The 19,970-nt window shown below is 55.0% G+C and overlaps 2 protein-coding genes across 3 annotated transcripts; both read left to right on the forward strand.

Annotated features, from left to right (window-relative positions):
- The first annotated feature begins 3,970 nt into the window (after positions 1-3,970).
- LOC108938879 (zinc finger MYM-type protein 4-like) lies at positions 3,971-15,433 on the forward strand. The gene is made up of 29 exons (XM_029248168.1): positions 3,971-4,473; positions 4,828-4,876; positions 4,971-5,321; positions 5,415-5,534; positions 5,706-5,840; positions 5,948-6,081; positions 6,216-6,297; positions 6,398-6,695; positions 7,263-7,440; positions 7,526-7,753; positions 7,911-8,061; positions 8,147-8,262; positions 9,271-9,510; positions 9,599-9,749; positions 9,843-10,015; positions 10,666-10,822; positions 11,215-11,379; positions 11,486-11,523; positions 11,595-11,736; positions 11,815-11,936; positions 12,038-12,200; positions 12,282-12,443; positions 12,623-12,717; positions 12,848-13,010; positions 13,175-13,326; positions 13,411-13,525; positions 13,716-13,967; positions 14,054-14,180; positions 14,532-15,433. The coding sequence occupies exons 1-29, from the start codon at positions 4,438-4,440 to the stop codon at positions 14,743-14,745; spliced, it is 4,509 nt and encodes a 1,502-aa protein (XP_029104001.1). The 5' UTR covers positions 3,971-4,437; the 3' UTR covers positions 14,746-15,433.
- A 414-nt stretch (positions 15,434-15,847) lies between these two features.
- Positions 15,848-19,798, forward strand: ak2 (adenylate kinase 2). Of its 2 annotated transcripts, XM_018759899.1 has the most exons (7): positions 15,974-16,072; positions 17,348-17,473; positions 17,554-17,664; positions 17,748-17,842; positions 18,019-18,091; positions 18,618-18,813; positions 19,590-19,798. In XM_018759899.1, exons 1-7 carry the CDS (start codon positions 15,974-15,976, stop codon positions 19,595-19,597), a joined length of 708 nt encoding a protein of 235 aa, XP_018615415.1. In that variant the 3' UTR covers positions 19,598-19,798. The 2 variants fall into 2 exon arrangements, with proteins under 2 accessions (XP_018615414.1, XP_018615415.1); XM_018759898.2 differs by lacking the exon at positions 19,590-19,798 and having other exon boundaries at positions 15,848-16,072; positions 18,618-19,290.
- The last annotated feature ends 172 nt before the right edge of the window (positions 19,799-19,970 follow it).

Consider the following 19,970-nt stretch of genomic DNA (forward strand, 5'->3'; position numbering starts at 1 on the left):
GTGGCTCCATTCTGCATGATTTTAGTGCTCACAAAACTCATGATTCCTTTATCGCATTCCCAAAGCTGTCTCTCACCACTGCGCATGTGGTGCGTTTTCTTTTTCCTTTTTGTGTACATGCGTCATCGCAGTATTTTCACAACTGGTACATTTTCATTGCTGCTTTTTACTTTGCTTTCATAGGCCAAATTTGTGCATGCATTGCTACATTTTATCGGCTGATGAAACTGCAGTGTTTCCCACACCTTGTACGCAATGTTAACAATACTGTAACCCATCCGGCAAGTTCCAGCACGTCTCTGAAACCTAAAGGTGTGTTTCACATACACTACAGCCTTTGCTGCTGATTAAGGGACGCAAAGATAAAAGTAGGAAGGCGAAGTGCGGCGTTTCAGTCTTGTACTGCATAACCCGTGTGCTGCAAACTGCTACAACAGGATCTTTCAAGCAGGCAATTAGAATGTGGGTCACACTTGAGTTACATTTTACTGAAGAGTAAAATTATACTTGTGTGACACTTGAGAGTTCAAATCTAATTAGGATCTGAAACTCCTCACTTTGAACATGGGAACACAACCAGGACTGCAGCTCCAGTTACTTTAGCCTTAAACCACAATAAATAGATGTCTCGATTTATTAGGTTCCGCAAAAACCTTTACAGCAGCCCTAAAGTATGAAGGTGGGTTAGGTTCAAGAAAAAGTAAAATTGATAATTCCTAAGAACATTCCCCAAGAATTCCTATCTGGTGTTGACTGCAGATTCATACTTTCCTTAAACGTGACGATATGGATTATCCCTGCTTTGGTGTCCAGTGTGATGCTACACTTTTCATCGCTGTTGCTGTTAGAATTCCTAGCACTTGTTATGTAACGGGCTGGATGAAATGTCATTGTTGAAAATACAAATCTTTCCATTTGTAGCAAGTGGCCAGTGAATTATTATGCACATTTTTATATGTAATGGAACTGTAATGCTAGGCTTGGATGGAAATCTAATGTCCAAGTTTCAGGAAGTAGAACAAACACATGACAAGGGAATTTAAAATAAATCATAAAAGCTGTTGCAAAGGTGGGTCATACTAGGCTGGTTGGCAGTTGATATCTATATAAGCGGAACAGACGTTAACTCGAAATGCAACAAACGTACAATGTACCCCCCCCAGTTTGTGGCCAGTGTTTCTGGGACAGGCTCTGGTTCACCATGACCCTGCTCAGAACAAGTGGCTATTGAAATTGGATGTATGAATGAAAGAAACATGAGGCTATTTTAGAGGACCAAGTGCACCCTATGGTGCAAACGCTTCCATCAGGTCATTCCTATGTTCGAGGATGAAGACAAACACCTTCTGCAGTCACCAGATCTAAACATGACTGAACCCTTGTGGGAAGTTCTAGAGTGCAGAGTAAATTTCCACCTCCTTCATTCCTCAAAGAGCTGGAGGCTTTTCTTCTAGAAGAATGGTGCAACACCCCACTACACGCAGGAGATGCACGACAACATTCCAAGGAAGATGGGCTGTTCTGAAGGCACCAGGCGGCCCCACTGCGTCCTTGACTTTGTGAAGTGTTTTTATTTTGCAGCCATGTTAGCAGTACTTGCATCAAGGAAACTGAAGCGAGCCACCTAACCTTAGTGGATTCCTGCCATTCTTGGGTTGTATCTCACTGAGCGGCGGCTGTAACCTGACCTGGGGGGTGGGAAGGGTGGCAGGTGGCTGTCAATCAGCAGATCCGGCTCGTGATGAATCATTTATGCTCGGCAATTATTACCAGCCTGTCCACGGATACAACTGGGGTGGGCAATGCGGCACAGTCTGCACACGGCCATCAAATGGGACATGAGTGCTACCGACGCTCCTGCGGAGACGGGCCTGGATCCTGCCGTGACCTGGCATCGGCGAGCACTGGTCACCACCACGTACCTGCTGCCGCCTCCTCCTGCGAGGTGCCCCAGCCCCAAGCACCACGTCCAGCTGCCCTCTCTGGTTCCTGTGAACTCCAGAAGCCACCAGATCGCTGCTGGGCCCCTCAGGTAAGCTGGTGCCTAAAGGGTTCGAGGTCTTCGAGAAACCTGCGGCCAGCAGATGGCGTAGTGGTTAGAGCAGCTGCTTTGCACTCAAAAGAGCCACATCTGAATCCTTCCTCCTGCTGTAGGACCCCTGATCAAGGTACTTGGCCCTAACTGAGGCAGTAAAAATTACCCAGCTGTATTAATAAGTGAATCAGTGTAAAGAAATGAACACTTTAGTTGCTTTGGAAAAAAGTGCCGCATGAAGAACTAAATGTGTGTGCGGAACAGGGGAGGCAATACTGTGCCGTGTTGTGCTTTGCGAAGGGCTGCATGTTCATGAATTAAAGGCAAATGAGATTAATTAGAAATGAAATTTAGTTACAAAGACGAGGTGCTCAGCAGTGCCTTAGTAGAGACAACCAAAAGGTGCCCCAGAAACTCTTGGGACAAAGTGACCCTGGATGACCAGTGACCGTTATCGTTTGACGTTGACACTTGTACATCCAGTAGCTGCACCGTTGCTCTAAACACGGTGGGATGTAACAGAGAATGACAGAATTCAGTTTTGTCTCCCTCTTCCCTCCTCCTGCACAACATCCCTCGTTTCTCCCAGCAGCAGCAAGTCCGCCCTCCATGCTCGAGGAGAGCGAGCCATTATGGAGAGGATGTGCTGTTATCGTCGCCCTGCACAGTGCAGACATCCCCACCGTTCACTGCTGTGCAGGACGTGTACCGTCAGGGTGTGGGACCGGCCTTACCGACTGCGGTACGTCCACTTCTCTACTCCAGTAAGACCCGCTGGCCAGCTGGAGAAGCAGAATTCCTCAGGACCAACAGAGCAAAAGCTGCCCCAGATCTTGACGACGCGATACCGGAAGACACCACAAGGCGGCGATCTCACTGTGCACGGAAAGCCACTTCTCGGCTGCCTTCCTGCACATGTAACGAACGCTGGCCCGTCGCGCACCCAGCTGCACGTGTTTGTGCCCACGGAGCTCGCGAAGAGCAAGGATGAGGCAGACGGCATCTCGGTCGATGAGGGGTTCATGGATGAACTGGAAAGCAAAGTCAACTCCCTGTGTCTCCAGGAGGTGGCGCGCTAGGCTTCACCACACCTCAACACGACCACACACTCCTCGCTCGTGATACTCGCGTCACCGCAGTTTATGCTGAGGATAAGTGCTGAAGTGACACCTCGGCAACAGCAGGGTTCTGTTACCGGGGCCGTCTTCAGGGTCCATGTGTGTGTCCAGCTCCAATAAACATTGTAAAGGGTTCCAAGAGGCCGTTGTCAGTGTCAATATCCAACTCGCAGTGCCAAATGCAGGAGTTTTGCGGTAGCAGGAAACCCAAAGGCTGTGGGTTCCACACCTGGACTCCTGCTACTGCTGTATTACCCTTGACAAGGTATTCGCCATCCATCCATCCATCCACCGTCAACAACCGCTTGTCCCCAGCGGGGTTGTGGCAAGCCGGGCCCGAGGGGGGAGGGGACACACCCTGAACGGGGCGCCAGTCCGTCGCTGGTCACCCCAAGCAGGGCATGACCCCCACGCCCCCCAGGTGTTTGTCAGCTCACCTCAGTCCTTACTGATTCAGAATGGACTGTCGATGAGTTCGTCAAATTCGTCAACACACTCTAGAAAGTGAAAGAAGTGAAAATGTCCTCTCTAAACATTATCATACCGTCATTTGTAGACACTCAAGGACTTTGGTCAATATTTTTCAGCAGCACAATTAAATATGAGCGTGACTCTCCTGCAATGAGAGGCGCTGCGCTGCGCCCTCGCGAATCCAGACGGGACGGGCGCGTGGAGGTTTCCACCAGGTGGCGCCATTTCCTCTGATTCATTAATCAGTTAACCGGCTCTCTAGTGGGGGGCGTGTTCGCGAACGCCGGAGAGGAAGACAGGAGGCGTGTCCGCGCATGCTCGGACTGGAGGAAGAAGTGGGCGTGACTACGCATGCTCATAGCTGGATTAAGCGCTTTCATGATCCTCGCCCGCGCAGGCCCAGAAAGTGTCACGTTGGAGCGGGAGCGTGCGCAGTAGCTGCACGCGGCGGAGTGTATTTTGTTCCGGCGAGTCTTTGATCTGCAGACGGGGCCGAATTCAAATTCCGAAAGCTACCGCAAAGTGACCAAAATAAAGCGCAGACCGGCACGCGCTCGAAGCTGATGCGCCCGGTCCGCGAGTCGCACCGACTCATTTGATGTTGCGCTACGCGCGCGGGATTCATCACATTTGATTTTGCGTGAGTCTCGAGCGCGTGCGGCCGCGCGGCGTCTCAGGCGACTCTTTCTTTTCGCGGCGCTCCGGCCGGGGTCTCTGCGCGTCGAGTGCCGGTGCCAGTGCCAGTGCGGCAGTGGTCAACAGCGCGAGCCGTCCTGGTGACTGACTCGTCCGGCCACGAGCAGCAGCAGGAACATGGCGGAGCGCGTGGACGCGGCCGCGCGTTCTGGGGTGAGTGGAGTGGGGCGCGCGGGCACGACGAGTCGAGCGCGGGCTCGCGCAGGATTCGGAAAGTGAGAGTCAGTTTGGCCCACAGAGATTTACTCAAAATAAACAGGGTTCCGTTGAGCCGGCTGTGTGTAACTTTGTTAACTGCACCCCCCACCAGGCTGATGTGAGTATGTTAATAAGGGGAGGGGTGACCTGCGCTGTGGGGGGGGTGCTACTTTCCCCAGAATCCTCCTCACCCCCTACAGCCCCCAGTTAGATGAATGAGTGACTGGACATGATCACCGACATGTGTCCTCAATGCAGACGAGTTCACTGTCACTGTGTGTGTGTCTCTGTCTCTCTGCATCTCTGCAGGCAGCAGATGAGGATGCTGAGGAGCTCGACGGGGGAGCAGCACAGGAAGGCAAGTGCCTGCCTGTCCCGCACTGGTGATGACTGGTCTGAAATGCAGTCCTGCAGCACAGTGTGATGGTCCTACCCCCCCCCCCCCTTTTCAGCTGTTGCTGTGGCGATGCCTGCTTTCGGGGAGGAAGGGAATGGTGGCCGTAGCTCCGTGACCTCTGACCCCAGTCCACCTGAAGATTCGGCAGCAGGAGGGGACGGACAGGAAGACGCGGAACGGTTTGGGTCCCACCCCGGGGATAACAAGGGGCGAGCGGCGGGGGACACGGGGAACGGAGGGGGCGGTGATGCTCGCTTCCCGGAGGACCCGGATGCCTCGGCCGAAGACCCAGATGGAGGGTCGCCGAAGGACGGCTGCGGAATGGACAGCGCAGCCGCAGCCCCCCCGATGCTGCCACGGGCTCGAAGCAGTGAGCGGCACACGGGGGACACGAGTGACGACACCGGTTAGTGGCCCCAGGCCGCCGTGCCTTTGTTGGTTCCCATCACCATCAGGGGTCTTTGCGCACATCTTTCACAGCAACGTTTCGAACCCGCAGCGCAGCGGCGTCCTGCGCACGAGGACCACATGCAGGCGGAGGAGACGCAGGAGACATCCTCGGGTCTCCCGGAGCCCCCCCCCAAAAGCGTCACTGCGAATAGCGGCTGCAACAACACAGGTGAGTGGGGGATTGGGGGTTCTGCTCTTGACTCCCATTTGCCTTTGACCCCCCAGGCCTGGTTAGCGGTTGGTCATCCACTCAATTGTCTCGAACCCTGAATTCCCTGCCTTCACTGCACCTGTTTACCGTAGTGAACGCTGCGCTATAAATTATCCCCCTCCCCCCCAGAGGTGTCCACGGTGCCCGAGGGGGGGTTTGCCACGATCCCAGAGCCAGTACTGCACGTCCAAGAAGACGGGGGTGAGGTGACGCAGGAGCCCTTGACTCCGCCCCCTGGGATCGATGGGAAACTCAGCAGTATCAGTGAGACCTCAAAACATCTGAGTCATTGACTACATTCTGAAGCAGGAGGGAGGAGGGAGGGTGTGCTTTGTGCTATAACTTGCTGTGTCATGTGACACCTGTGACAGACGGGAGGAGGCGGAGCAACTCAATCACCCTCCCTTTGAAGATCAAGGACGAGCCAATGGACGAGGAGTATGACTGTGCCCTCGCACCCCAGCACCTGCCGGAGGGCATTAAGGACGAGCCCTGTTTCCCAGAGGTCCGTTTCTTGCCCCACTGCAGTCATGTGGTCCTTAGTCACCGTGACGGCGGTGTACTTTACCGTTTCCCTAATGCTCTAATAATTTGCGTCTCGTGCGGTAACCGCGGTAACGGCGTCGCTTCTGTTCCCAGGAGTTCGGCCATCAGCACAAGTCCTGCAAGGAGCTGAAGATCAGCGCCGTTTTCTCCGTGGGAGGCAGCGCGGGCTCCGCCGGTGAGGGGCGGGGAGGGCCCCCGGGGGGGACAGAGCTGAGGGGCAGCTGAGAATGGTAGTGGTTAAGGAACTAGCCTGGCCTGTCGCCCCACCCCCGCAGCTCTGTCGTCAGTGGACCAGCCAGCAAAGGAGCAGACGGCACCCCCTAGGACCATGACGGTGAACACGTCCTCCGTGGGCTCCGGCTCTGTCGTGCCCGCTGCCCCCACGGCCCCCCCCGCCTCCTCCGCCTCGGTCCGCGTTTCCTGCTGTGGGTGCAAGAAGGTTCTGCTCAAGGGGCAGACGGCGTACCAGCGCAAGGGCTCCTCGCAGCTCTTCTGCTCCACCATCTGCCTGACGAGCTACAATGTGCCGTCCATCCAGTCTGTGCTGCGGAAGACCTGCCACTCCTGCTGGAAGTGGGTCTCGACCACCTCCTGCCGCCGCCCAACGCGACATTTCTGTTTGTTGCAAAGGCAAATCAAAGTGCATTTACCCTCCTGACCATTAGCGGGCAGTAAAGAGCACCATGGCGGTGCAGCACTGCTTTAGTTCAACTCCCTCCCACAGTGTTTACAGCTCCCATCTGCTGTTCCTCAGCGGGTCGCTGCCCACGTCTTTGGGGCGACTAAAATAGTAGCTCAGTGTTATAAACAGAGAGGTGGAATTGAGAAGTGCTTGTTTGTTTGTTGGTTTGTCTGACATGTTTGTACCACGGACTTTTCCGGAACCTACCCAGTGAGTAAATGGCAGGGCAACTGCGTCAGTAACCCTTTATCGACTGCACCAGTACAGCTCCGGATTTGTGATCAAAATGAGATGGGAACAGATGTCCAGGCGAAGCTGAGGGGCTGCTGTGTTCGCCATTAGTCTGCTGTGTTTTACCGTGTTTTGTGTTGTTGTTTTAACTGCTGACTGACGTGTCATAGCGCTGACAGCGCTGCTGACAGAGATTCTTGCAATGAAAGAAGGAACTTGTCCCGCAGGGAGATCTCGAACCCAAAGGATGTGATCATCGCCCCTGTGGACGCTGCCGGCACCATGAAGGACTTCTGCAGCCAGTCCTGCCTCTCGGAGTTCGACGTGAAGCGGAAGGCGCTGAGCTCGGCGCCCGCCGCCGATGGGATCACCATCAAGTGCAGCATGTGCCAGAAGACGGCAGCGGTAAGGGTGCGTTCGCAGGGGAGCGCCTGGGTGCTGAGAGCAGCAGGGTGCGAGTAACCGCCCCACCTTCCTGGTGGCTCCGCAGATCCGCCACGAGGTGAACTACCAGGGCGTCGTGCACAAGCTCTGCAGTGATGGCTGCTTCTCCCGCTTCCGCTCCAACAACAAGCTCACCATGAACTGCTGCGACAACTGTGGTGGCTACTGCTACAGCGGCGGTGGGGGGGGCGGTGGCAGCCAGAGCAACATGCTGCAGATAGAGGGCGCCACCAAGAAGTTCTGCAGCCCCGCCTGCCTCAGCACATACAAACAGGTGAGGCGACGCCCACCCCGAAGGGGGACAGGGAAGTAGAAGGGCTGGATGTGATGACATGATGATGAACGCTGTCACCTGTGTGTGTGTGTGTGTGTGTGTGTGTGTGTGTGTGTGTGTGTGTGTGTGTGTGTGTGTGGGCGGGCGGGGTCCACAGAAGAGCACCAGGGTGTCCCCCTGCGCCATGTGCTTCTCGTTGCGCTCCTCGGCCGAAATGGTGGAGAGCGTCACCTCCCAGGGCATGACGGAGCTCTTCTGCTCCACCGGCTGCGTCACGGCCTACAAAGTGCAGAGTGTGCGTTCCTCAGGTAAGGAGGGTCGAGTGAGACACGCACACATGCGTGCTTTCCATGCTCCACCGCCGCTGACCCCTCCCCTCCCCTCCTCGTGCAGGAACCGCAGTCCAATGCAACCAGTGCAAAGTGACGGCCGTACCCCAGTACCACCTGGCCATGTCGGACGGCTCCATGCGCAGCTTCTGCTGCTACAGCTGCGTTATCGGCTTCCAGGTGAGGGCTGTACTGCCGCAGGTGGCCTCTCGGGGGCGCTCTTCTATCGCTCGGCCCAGCCCAGGTGCGTGCCTGTTGGAGTGACCGCACAGCTCAGTGCGTCACACTACTGGTTTTACAGAAGAAAAATTGTGCTCCAGCTGCCGTTTATCGGAAAGTGAGTTTATTTCAATATTTTAAGACATCAATTTGCGTGAAACTTGTCAGAAGTTCTGTGTTATCAATGCGCGTGAGGGATGGACGTGCTGTGACTACTGTGCTGTCGTCCAGCCTGGCACCGTGGTCATTCAACACTGAAACTCAAATTCAAAAAAGCACAATTTAAATATCTGACGATTATTCAACAACGATATTTTTCGGAAGACTTTTTGCAGATTGGAAAGATTGTGTACTTTGCAGAACATCCTCCTGCTGGTCACTGCCAGTTTTGGACAGAAAGAAGTAGAATTTATTCAACGGTCAGTTGAGTATTTAATTTCCAAGAAAATAACTGAATATTGTTGAGAAAATGTCTTAATAAAGGGTAACCCATCAGAAAGACTTATTTTCATAAACACCTATTTTTCTCTTCATTTCTGTTCTATTTTCATTATTTTTTCTGTAGTATGTTTTTAATTTTTGGTTTTATTTGTATTTCCTTATTTTTCTTATTTCTACTATCAGCATGTACCCCGGAGAGTAGAAAAACATTTCACTGCACGTGCGCTAACTATGGCTGTGTGTGTGACAAATACAGTTTTAATTTGAGAAAGTGATGCAATGATGGGTGTGAAGTGCAGTGAATTTTTTACTGCTGTTAATGACATTTAAGATGGAGTTGCTGGGTGTCCTGGGATAGACTGGCGTCCACAGGAAGTGCCAGGTGTGTTTCCAGTATAGGCTGTGGATCATAGCAAGGCTCTCTCTCTCTCTCTCTCTCCCTCTCACCACCCTCGGTATCGGACCAATGGGATGGGTGAGATGGGGGGAGGGAGGTCTCATCTCGGCGTGTCCATGTTCTCTCCGCAGACGGAGTTCAACAAACTCGCCACTCAGGCCCAGATGAATGTGATCCCACACGGCCCGTCGGTCCCCATCGTCACGGCGCCCCAGCCCACCGCCCCCTGCACAGCGGCCCCCGATGCCACGGCCCCCAAGGCCCCGCCCCTCATCGTGTCCCTCGCGCCTTCGGCTCGCTGTCCGGTCAGGCTCACCTGCAGGCAGTGCGGCCGCCTCTTCGCCTCCAAGCCGGAGCTGTTCGCCTTCAAGGTGGGTGTGCCTCCCCCCGTGCGGTGCCGGAGAGCGACCCGACACTCCTGCTGAAGCGTGGCCCCATCGGGCGGCTGTGCACCTGCAGGGTGAGATGATCCAGTTCTGCGGGAAGACGTGTGCCGAGGAGTTCAAGAAGGCGAACTTGATCATGGCGCGATGCGAGTACTGCAAGATCGACAAGATCCTGAAGGAGGTGAAGATGATCAACCACCGGGAGTGCTCTTTCTGCAGCGAAGGTGAGGTTGCGCCCGGGTCGGGGAGCAAGAGGGCGGGGCTGGGGGGAGGTGCTCTAGTGTGCACTGATCTGACTCTCCCCCCCCCGCCGCCAGGCTGCAAGCTGCTGTACAAACACGACCTGACGAAGCGCTGGGGACGCCACTGCCAGTCGTGCGCCTACTGCTCCAACACGTCCCAGCGGGTTGTCCAGAACCACTTTGCCGGCAAGCTGGAGGAGTTCTGTGGAGACTCCTGCATGTCCCACTACACGGTGCTCTTCTACCAGGTGAGACGACGCAGCCCCGACACGGCTCACCAGCTGAGCCCTTGAGTCTTCAGAGCACAAACTTAGTTTGACTATCTCTCTCACACACGCGCACGCGCACAGAGCAGGGTACAGTTTTCAAGAATAGCTTTTTTCTTGTTTAAGTAGCATTTTATTAATCCACATTCTACATTAGAACACAAGCTGTTGACCCTCTGAGCTGATGGGGGGCAGTAAGGAGTGCTCAGACAGGCCTGCGGAACCGCCTTAATTAAACTTGTCCCACAGTGTTTACAGCTCAGTGTCGCTGGTCAGTGCTGTATGAGGAGCGCGGTACGTGTTCGTGGGACGAATCCGTCGGCACCAAGTAACACTTTGTGGAGACGAGGTTTCATTTTCAGCCATTTTGACTGCGATCGTCGAAATTACTGTTAAACTAACTCTTCTTTGCAATGTCACCTGCACGTAAATGGAGGGCTCTTTAACTTCCTGTGGAGTTTCGTTTTCTGCTCAAGCGACTTTACAAGCACGGCGAGGTTCTTCAGTTCACCTCCTCTTACGGCTCAGTGTCTGAGCGAAGATCTTTTGGGCCGGTTTCTGTGCACATTTGTCCCCCTCGGGATTCGAACCTGCACCCTGCGGATTGCTGACCGCCTGACTGGTCCCCACAGATGTCGAGGTGCGACACATGCAAGCGGCAGGGGAAGCTCATCGAGTCCATCCAGTGGCTGGGGGACATGAAGCACTTTTGCAATCTGCAGTGTCTCCTGCAGTTCTGCAGCCAGCAGAGTCCCGTCGATGCCCAGGTCACGATGGCACCTTTGCCGGGTATGATGGCGGGGGGGCTGCTAAACTCGTCAAATTACACCCTTTGAGCTGAAAACAAGAGATTCAGTGAAGATTCTGAACAGCAGCAGGTGGTGCAGTGGTTATAGCTACCGCCTGGCACTCAAAGGACCCAGGTTCAAATCCCACCTCCTGCTGTAGCTGTAAAAATACGCAGCTGGATCGATGGGTAAATTAGTCTAAGTAGCATAAACTTGTGACTGAGGAGAAAAGGGTCAGGCATTTAAGGTTAATGTGAACGAAAGATGAGTAACCATGGTTACGTCTCAGTCTGAGGGTCTTATGTCTTTTATACTACAGTGCATCATGGGAGTGTCATCTAGCAGAGTGCGCTGTCCTGCTTGCTTTCATCCTCCTCTTTGCTTTGCTGCCAGCATCTGTTCCAGTGGCCCTTGCGGTGCCCCCCAGCACGGTGCCTACAATGCCCTGCCCCTCCTCGCTCGCTTCCAAGGAGGCCACGCCCGTCATCGCCAATGTCGTGTCGCTCTCCAGCGCCCCCGTGGGCCAGCCCAGCGTGTGCGCCAACACCGCGCTGCAAGGTGAGCCGAACGCGCCTGCCGACGGCAGCAGCTCAGGCTGCCAGGGGTCACCATCCTTGCATGACCGTCCTCCTTTCTAACTGTCCTCACATTCTCGTTGTTGCAGGAACTATTCCGACCACGCAGGCCAAAGTCACTGGACACGTAAGTTGGAGATGGCCGTGTGCGTGTGTGTGCGCGCGCTCATCTCACCCTGCTCATGCGTGCTCCCCCAGGCCAGCACGCAGACGGACTCCCTGAAGCTGCCCCCCCCAACACCGCGGGTGCTCAAGAACAAGGCTCTGCTCTGCAAACCCATGAACCTGAACAAGGGCACCATCTGCAAGCCCCACACACAGAGCACACACACGCAGACAGGTGAACGCATGCTGCGGCTCAGGTGGGGGGGGCCTGCGGGTGCGGCTGTGCTCTAACCGTTTGCCCATCTGTCTGCAGAGGAGGAGCTGTCCCGTGTGCTCGTGCTGCCTGTTCCCATTCCTGTGTTCATCCCTGTGCCGCTGCACCTGTACACACAGCACACGCAACACACGCCTGTTCCTGTGGGGGTGCCTGTACCGGTACGACTCCTCCATCCCTGTGCGCACGTCTCGCGCAGGTGTGTTACGTGTCCCTGTGCGCTGTGCCGGTACTGACAGTAACCAGTGACCAACCCCCCCAGGTCCCCCTGATCCTGCCGGCTGTGCCGGGAGGCACTGTGCACATTGCCGACCCCGACCAGGGGGTGAAGGGAAAGACGGCGCCTGACCCTGAGGTCGACCTGCGAGTGGCTGACATGCCCGCTGAGGAGGGGGTGGAGACAGAGAAGGGGGTCTCTCAAGGAGGTGGGCAGCAGGGTCAGGGGTCACATTGCGGAGCCCCACCGTGTCTTGTGTCTCAATGCTGCTCTGTGTGCTGAACCACAGACCAGGACAGCCGGTCTATCGGCGGCCCGGAGTCGGCAGCTGCGTCCACCCCTTCCAGCTGGGCAGACGAGATGGCATCCAATGGGCAGCATGCGGGCGGGACCCCCAGTGAGACTGTGTCCCTGGCAGAGCTGCTGGACCTCGAGGCTGACCACCCCATCGGTGCGTGCCCAGTGCAGCCTGATCCTCCGCCATCAGAGACGTGTACATTTGGTACCAATGAGCAATGAACCAAAACCCTGGAGGATGAGGGTTCTGCAGAGGCCCCGCCCACCCGAGTGCACACCCTTCACATCACCAGCCTCTTACGCTCCTTCCCCCACATGTTTGTGCTCTGTCAGAGTCGCCTGACGCCTCACTGGTGAAAACACGGCACTTGGCGCCGAGGCATCGAGTTCGTCGGAGACCTCGAGATGGCTTTCCACCCAGGAAGCGGGTATGAGCCCCAGCTGCTGTCCGCCGCCTCGTAACGTCACCCTGGCCGCCTGGGGGAGGTTTACACCGTGTGTGTGTGTGTGTGTGTGTGTGTGTGTGTGTGTGCGTGCGCACACATGCACGTCTTGCAGGGGAGGAAGCATAGATCTGCAGGCTTGGCAACGGGAGCATTTCCTGAAGAGTCTCCCCCTGTTGGTGACGCAAAGCTGCTTCACATGTATGGCGTTAATGTGTGGAAGAGCTGGGTTCAGCAGAGGAAGCGACAGCCTGAGAACAATAAACCCGCACTAGAGAGTGAGTGTAAAAATTAATTCATCAGTTGATTACGAGGTGGTAGCTCTAACCAAAACACCCCCTTGTGCCTGTTATGGATATTACAGATCTTTTGTGTCATTTTAAACAGCTTTGAATGATCCTGCAATGATTTTTACCTGCTCTGGTGCTTCACACACCCCTAGTGCAACCTGTGGAGCTGAAGGAGGACCTCCTCCAGTGCAGCCCTGTGGAGCTCAGTTATGGCCTCAGTCTCTTTGTCAGTGGAGTGCGGCGGCCCAGTGGAGAGTCCTACTGTGCCGACAGCTTGCTCTACCTCTGCCTGGGCATTCAGCAGGTGGGACGAGCAGGAGTGTGTGTGTGCGCGCGCGTGTGTGCGCGCGCCCGCCCCCCCTTTACCCTGATCTCTTTCTCCCTGCAGTACCTGTGTGAGAACGGGCGCTCAGACAACATCTTCACCGACGTGCTGTACAGTAGCTTTGCGGAGCAGATCACCAAGATACTGAGCGACTGGACGCCCGCTGTGCTGCCCGGTGGTGAGACCCTTGTGCTGCTCGGCACTCGCTGTGTTTCCGTTCAGCGTCCTGACAGCCGATCCCTTTTCACCCTTGGACCTCTTTGGGGACTCATCTGTCCCGTGAGGGTCACGCTGGCCCACGCAGGTTCCTTCTGCAAGGGGTCTTCAGTGAGTTCCTGTGGCATAACCTGAGCTGACCTTTCTCGCAGGCTACCTGCACTCGCGGGTCCAGGAGGAGCACCTGTGGCAGTGTAAGCAGCTGGGGACGCACTCGCCTGCCGTCCTGCTCAACACACTCCTCCTCTTCACCACTAAGCTGCTGCAGCTGAAGACACCGGGCCAACATGGCCGTCTGTCCTTTGCTCACATCTCATGTGGCACCAGGAAACTTGGAAACAACAGTGGGAGAAACGTGCTGCGCTTCTGCCTGCCTGTGCAGAAAAGAAAGGACGGCAGTACAGGTGACGCCTCGTACCTCTTTTGTGCATGTGTGTCTGTGGTCGCTGAAACTGGTGCATGCTGATGTGTGTGGCTCCCATATGAACAGACAAAGCAGTGACTCTTGGGAAGAGGAGAAAGGAGGAGGAGGAAGGGGAAGTGATGGAGATGCCAGAGAACACGGAAGACCCCCTGCGTTGTCCTGTCAGACTCTACAAGTTCTACCTCTCTAAGTGGTCAGTCTGTCCCAGTGGATACACACTGCTCCTGTGGGTCATGGCCATCCGCCCATACCACAGCATTCCTTCTCTCTCTCTCTCTCTCTCTCTCTCTCTCTCTCTCTCTCTCTCTCTCTCTCTCTCTCTCTCTCTCTCTCTCTCTCTCTCTCTCACACATGTGCACTGTTAGAAGGCTACTGTACAGGCTTGTAAGCCTTGACCAGTTCTTGCGTTCCCACAGTCCCGGTTTTTCTGGATCATCTCATCCCCCTTCCATGCATTCCGTGGTCCTTGCTGTCAGTCTGAAGATGTAGTGATCTTGTGTGTGTTGCAGTGTGTCTGACCTCCCTCTCCCACCTCGACCTGCAGCCCGGACTCGGTGAAGCAGCGTACAGACATGTTGTACCTGCAGCCCGAGTTCCCCTCGGTGCCCGACTGCCCCCTGTGGTTCTCCTCCCAGCCGCTGGAGAGCAGCACCCTGGAAGCCATGCTCATCCGCATCCTGGCCGTGCGTGAGGTGCACCTGGACGGGGAGCAGGCGCCACCTCAGGCCACGCACGCTGACAACGAGGCTTCGGACTGAGAGGAGCGGCGAGCCGCTCGCCCGCAGGGGAGGAAAGTGGATTTGACCTTGTTAGCAGGCGAGGTGGGCGCAGACACACGCTTCCTCTGAATGTAATCTGCGTTTCGCTTGTGCGGGACGACGAAGGACCGGCACGATTCCGGACGCTGAATGTATCGCCGAAAGGCCGGCTGCGAGGCCGCTGTGTCTCTGCTCCGTCCTTTCCTTACGAGTCAGTAAACGGGCGGTGGGTTGGCTTGAAAGGAGCAAACTAAACGGGATATGCATGGAGTCAAGTTCAGATCAGGAATGTTGTTGCACCGATTCATTTGGATGAATGGGTGGTGGTCTCCTCCAGCCACTGCTGCCACTGCACAGGAGGGAAGATTGCAGAAACATGGAATGAACTATACTGTATGTTTCTTTGGGTTTCGGTGCAATGGACCAGCACTCCGCACATGCTGGTAGGTCGCTTTGCACTTCCCAAATGTTTGACCTCTCCTTCAGCGTGGTCTCCACAGCTGGACATGGCAGTTGAGACACTAGGGGCCGCACGTCGGCCTGCCCTCCGCCGTGGGAGCGAACACGCCGCACAAGGGCCGGCTGCCTGGCTGCTTACACACTGCACTGCTGGTCTGCTTCCAGGATGTGTTGTAGGCAAAAGAAACTTTTGTAATCCTTTTTTTATGCATTAAAAAGTGGTGTGGAACACTGGTGGGCTGCGCGTATTTTGTTCACCCTTTCTTCTGTAGAAATTGTCAATTTATAAATTTATCACCATCAGGGCTGCGTGAAAGGGGTGGGGCATCACTCCCCTGCACATTTCTGATCTGCACAGTCTGTGCTTAAGTGCATTTTAAGATGGACAGATTTAACGCTACTTATGTTTTACTTCACGTTCACCTGTACTGTGGCAAATGCAGGCGGCGAACGACACACCGCCTGACAGGAAAAGCAAGTGATGTCCCAATAGTGCTTCCGGGGCACAAGTCATTCGTGCCGGACGAACTTCCCTCGGTGAAGTCTCTCCACCAATGAGAAGTTTTGAAGAACAAACTGTGTCCTTCCTGCCAACCAATAGAAACAAAACAACTACTCGAAGACAGAAGCCTTGGCCAATAAGAGCGCGACTTGCTGGCGGAGGGGCGGGCCGCGGCTGGGAAGTGCGGATACGACGAGGAGGGTTCTTTCCCAGTGAGAGGAGTGCGTTGCCTTACGGTCGTTCGGTGTTCAGCGCGGTCCAGCGGTCATGGCCCCCAGCACGCAGCTCAACGACACGGTGTCCGACGTCAGAAAGGGAATCCGGGCTGTACTGCTCGGGCCCCCCGGCGCTGGGAAGGGCACCCAGGTACTGGACGCGGCGGGGTTTTGCGCGGCCAATTCAATCGGTCGAGTCGCCTCGGGACGGAACTTGCGGACAAATAAGATGCGAATAACGTTTGAACTCGATAACAGGCGGAATCCCCGCAGAGACGTTTCTGTAGAACCGTCCCCATGCAGCCGAATTGCGCGCGCGCAGCTCGCGGGAGGGCGCCGTGCGGAGGGGTCCGGCCTCGCGCCACCTGTCCGGCTGGTACAGTGATAGGTCGGCTCGCGCTCCAGACCACGTGACCGTGGCGTGTTCTCCTGGGAGCGCGGTGTTCGGTGACGTGGACTGTCTGCGCCCGGAACGTTGTTGGCTCCAGTCCCTCCTGCTCCTGTTCTCAGGGGATTTACTCTGAATTACTGGAGTAGAAGTCCTCCAGTCCAGGGCACGAAAGGGTAAAACCTTTACTGGAGAGTCGCAGGTGTTCAAGTCCCAGTCCTGCTGTGGTGTCTTTGATCAGGTTCTGTGATTCTGTGGCGGGGCCCTAAGTGCTACAGTGAAAATGATCCTGCTGTACAAACGGGGTAAATCACTGTAAGCAGCTTTGTAAGTCACTTTCGAGTAAAGTGTCAGATAAATAGATCAGATAACTGTGATCATCGTTTGGTGGAATTTGCTCCTTGGGTCCAAAGGCCTCTCTCGGCAGGGTGCAGAAGAAGGTTTCGGTGCGAGGGCAGCTGCTCAGCCATAAGTGGTGTGAAGATGAGCAAAGGAAACTGATAAGAGCAGCAACGCTTTGTTTGTGACCCAATGGGACGACTAGAACTTCCGGGGGGGGTCTCGCTGCTGAGTGAAGCGACAGCCCAGGTCTCGATCCCGGGCTCGTGTAGCTGCCGTGTACTCTGGCCGTTGTGCCCCATCGCCGATGAGCGTCGGTCCCTGACCTTGAGTGCGGTCGACTGGCTGTAAGGAAGAACTGCAGTTCAGGCGTCCCCTGCTGGTTAGGGTTACAGTTAACGTTGTCACTTAATTATTTTGGCTATTTGCTTACTGTTGTTGGGGTTTTTTTTGTAGTACTGTCTTGTGTTGTCTGTAGTCTGTGGAGAAGCATTCAAGCGAGAACTTCATAGTACCTTGTACACAGTACTTGTACTTATGACGACAAACCTTCAACGTTAGCAGTTAGGATAGGGTTAAGGGTGATGGGAAGAAGTGTCGGCTTTCTCTGTTCTGCATTGTCGCTCCTTCTGCTGCCCCTTCAGGACTGTGGTTTGCATTACTGCCCATCTGATCATCTCCTTCATCTGCCCATCGCAGGCCCCCCGCCTTGCAGAGCAATACTGTGTGTGTCACCTGGCCACAGGTGATATGCTGAGGGCCATGGTGGCATCAGGCTCGGAGCTCGGGCAGAGGCTGAAGAAGACCATGGATGAAGGCAAGCTGGTGTGTACTCGGTGTGTGTTTGTGTGTGTCTGTGTCTTTGTGCCCATTAGTGGGTCACTTTGCATTCGTCCTGCTCACAGGTGAGCGACGAGATGGTCGTGGAGCTCATTGAGAAGAATCTGGACACGCCGCCTTGCAAGAATGGGTTTTTGTTGGATGGTTTCCCCCGCACGGTCAAACAGGCAGAGATGGTGAGTAGCTGCAGTGCCACAGTGATTTGGTGTCTCATCGGCCACCGGTGTCCCGCGTGACCGCCAGTCTTCCTTACACCCAGCTGGACGAGCTGCTGGAGAAGCGCGCGGAGAAGCTGGACTCCGTGATCGAATTCAGGGTGGACGACTCGCTGCTGGTGCGCAGGATCTGCGGCAGGTGAGCGGTGGTGGAGGGTCTCGCAGCAGTTTTTGGGGAGGGTGGCCAGCTGGAACACAATGGTGAGGACTCTTGAAGTTCCAGGATATCATGGCATGTGATGGCTCACGTGTTCTGTTTACCCTTTCCCTGCCACCCCACCTCCCCCCATCCACGTAACTTCCAACCCCTTCCAGACTGATCCACCAGCCCAGCGGTAGGTCCTACCATGAGGAATTCAACCCCCCCAAAGTCCCCATGAAGGATGATGTAAGTGTTTCCTTGCTGAAAGGAGTGTGTGTGTGTGTGTGTGTGTGTGTGTGTGTGTGTGTGTGTGTGTGTGTGTGTGTGTGTGTGTGTGTGTGTGTGTGAGAGAGAGAGAGACTGCATTAGGTTACCCTTGTTGCAACAGTGATGTCCTCATGGTAACACTGGGACTCTGGCCTGGTGCTGCTCTCCAGTGAGAACCCAGAACCCTTCCTTCAGCTCCAGCTCTCAGTTCAAGGCTTTGGCAGGAAGATGTGGAGAGAATCTCTCCTTCCTGCTCTCTCTCTCTCCCTCGTTCCCTGCCTTTAGTGATGAGTGCTGTGTTCATGGCTTCCTCTTTTTCTGCCCGTACATCCCTTTCTTAGGAAATGGAAGGTACTTGTCTTACTCTGTCCTCTTCCTCCTCACTCGATGCTGATGACTCATACAGTGACTTGTAGTCAATTGGACAACAGTGCAGAGCTGCAGTGTTTGGACCGTGTGTGTGTGAGTGAGGTGTGTATTCCTCTTATTTCCTGCTGCCCTCTAGATCACCGGGGAGCCACTGATGCGGCGCAGTGATGACAACGAAGTGACCTTGCGCTCTCGGCTCGAGGCATACCACGGGCAGACGGCACCGCTGGTTCAGTACTACGGGGCGCGCGGGCTGCACCGGGTCATCGACGCCTCCCAGTCCCCAGACCTCGTCTTCGCCTCCATCCTTGCTGCCTTCTCTGCTACCACCTGTAAAGACCTGGTCCTCTTTGTATAGCTCCCCCCCTTCCTCCTTTCTTTCCCTCTTCTGCTGTGACTCCAGTCCCCCCCCCCCCCCCCCCAAAAAAAAAAAAAAAAAAAAAAAAAAAGAAAATGGTCTTTTCAAAGGAAAAGAACCACTCTTGCAATATTGAGCCCTGTGGGAATGTTCTCACAATCTGTCCCTGTCTCTGTCTTGTCTTTTTTGCCCGCTCACCACCTCCGAGAGACCGATTGACACCCAAGAGCTCAGCGCGGGGAGCCAAAACCGTAGCCGGTGGATCCAGCAGTTGGTGCTCGCTGTCTTAGTATTACTAGTGGAGATTTATTCTTTTCTTTCTTGTTGCAGTGTGACTGTACAGTTTCTCGCACACACTTTTTGTCCACCGTCAGCCACTGATTGTCGATGCCCGTATTTGTTGCGAAGCTCCACGTTATCATTTCCACTTGTAGCATGAAACTGTTTTTTATTTTCTTTAAAATATGTACTGTAGAAGAGCTTCCATTTATTCCGCCTCCACGTCACTTTCAAGTGCTATTTCCACGAGGCCGATTCCGTAGCGTTTTGGTTTCGCTGCCCGATGCGGCGCAGTGCAGTACCGCTGTTGCCCACCAGGGGGCGGACGCGCGCTTCTGCTCGTGGCCTCGCGGGCCCCCCGGGGGCAGAGAGCTCGTTAGCTGTAGCTCTCACATGTTCACATGTCTTGCAGTGTTTCTCCATTGACCCGTGGCTTCTCTTGTTTTGTTTTCTCCTTATTCTCTGTTGCAGCCGTTTGAGCAGCATTGCCTGCCCTGTCCAGTCCTGCCTTCTGGAGAAGGGAAGAGGGGGTGGGTGAGAGTGGGGGGTGGGTGCTCCTCGGGTTAAGGCGCTAAGGTGCTACACGGGCTGTGGGCAACAATTTCTGTTCAAGGAAAATGACCTGTAATTGCCCGGATGTGTCCCTGCTAATAAAAGGACTTTTCTATCCACATCCTGCTTCAAATGGCTCTTTTACTGACACCGCTGGTCCCTCGTGCCGCCGAACCCGGGGGGGCTGGTTTTACACCCTGCTGTGTCCCACGGTGCGCGCCAAGACAACAATAGATAGAAACAACTTTATTGTCATTCCATGCATAGTACAGGTACACGGCAACGAAATGCAGTTGAGCA

Source organism: Scleropages formosus, chromosome 23, assembly GCF_900964775.1.
Source record: "Scleropages formosus chromosome 23, fSclFor1.1, whole genome shotgun sequence".
Classification (NCBI taxonomy): Eukaryota; Metazoa; Chordata; class Actinopteri; order Osteoglossiformes; family Osteoglossidae; genus Scleropages; species Scleropages formosus.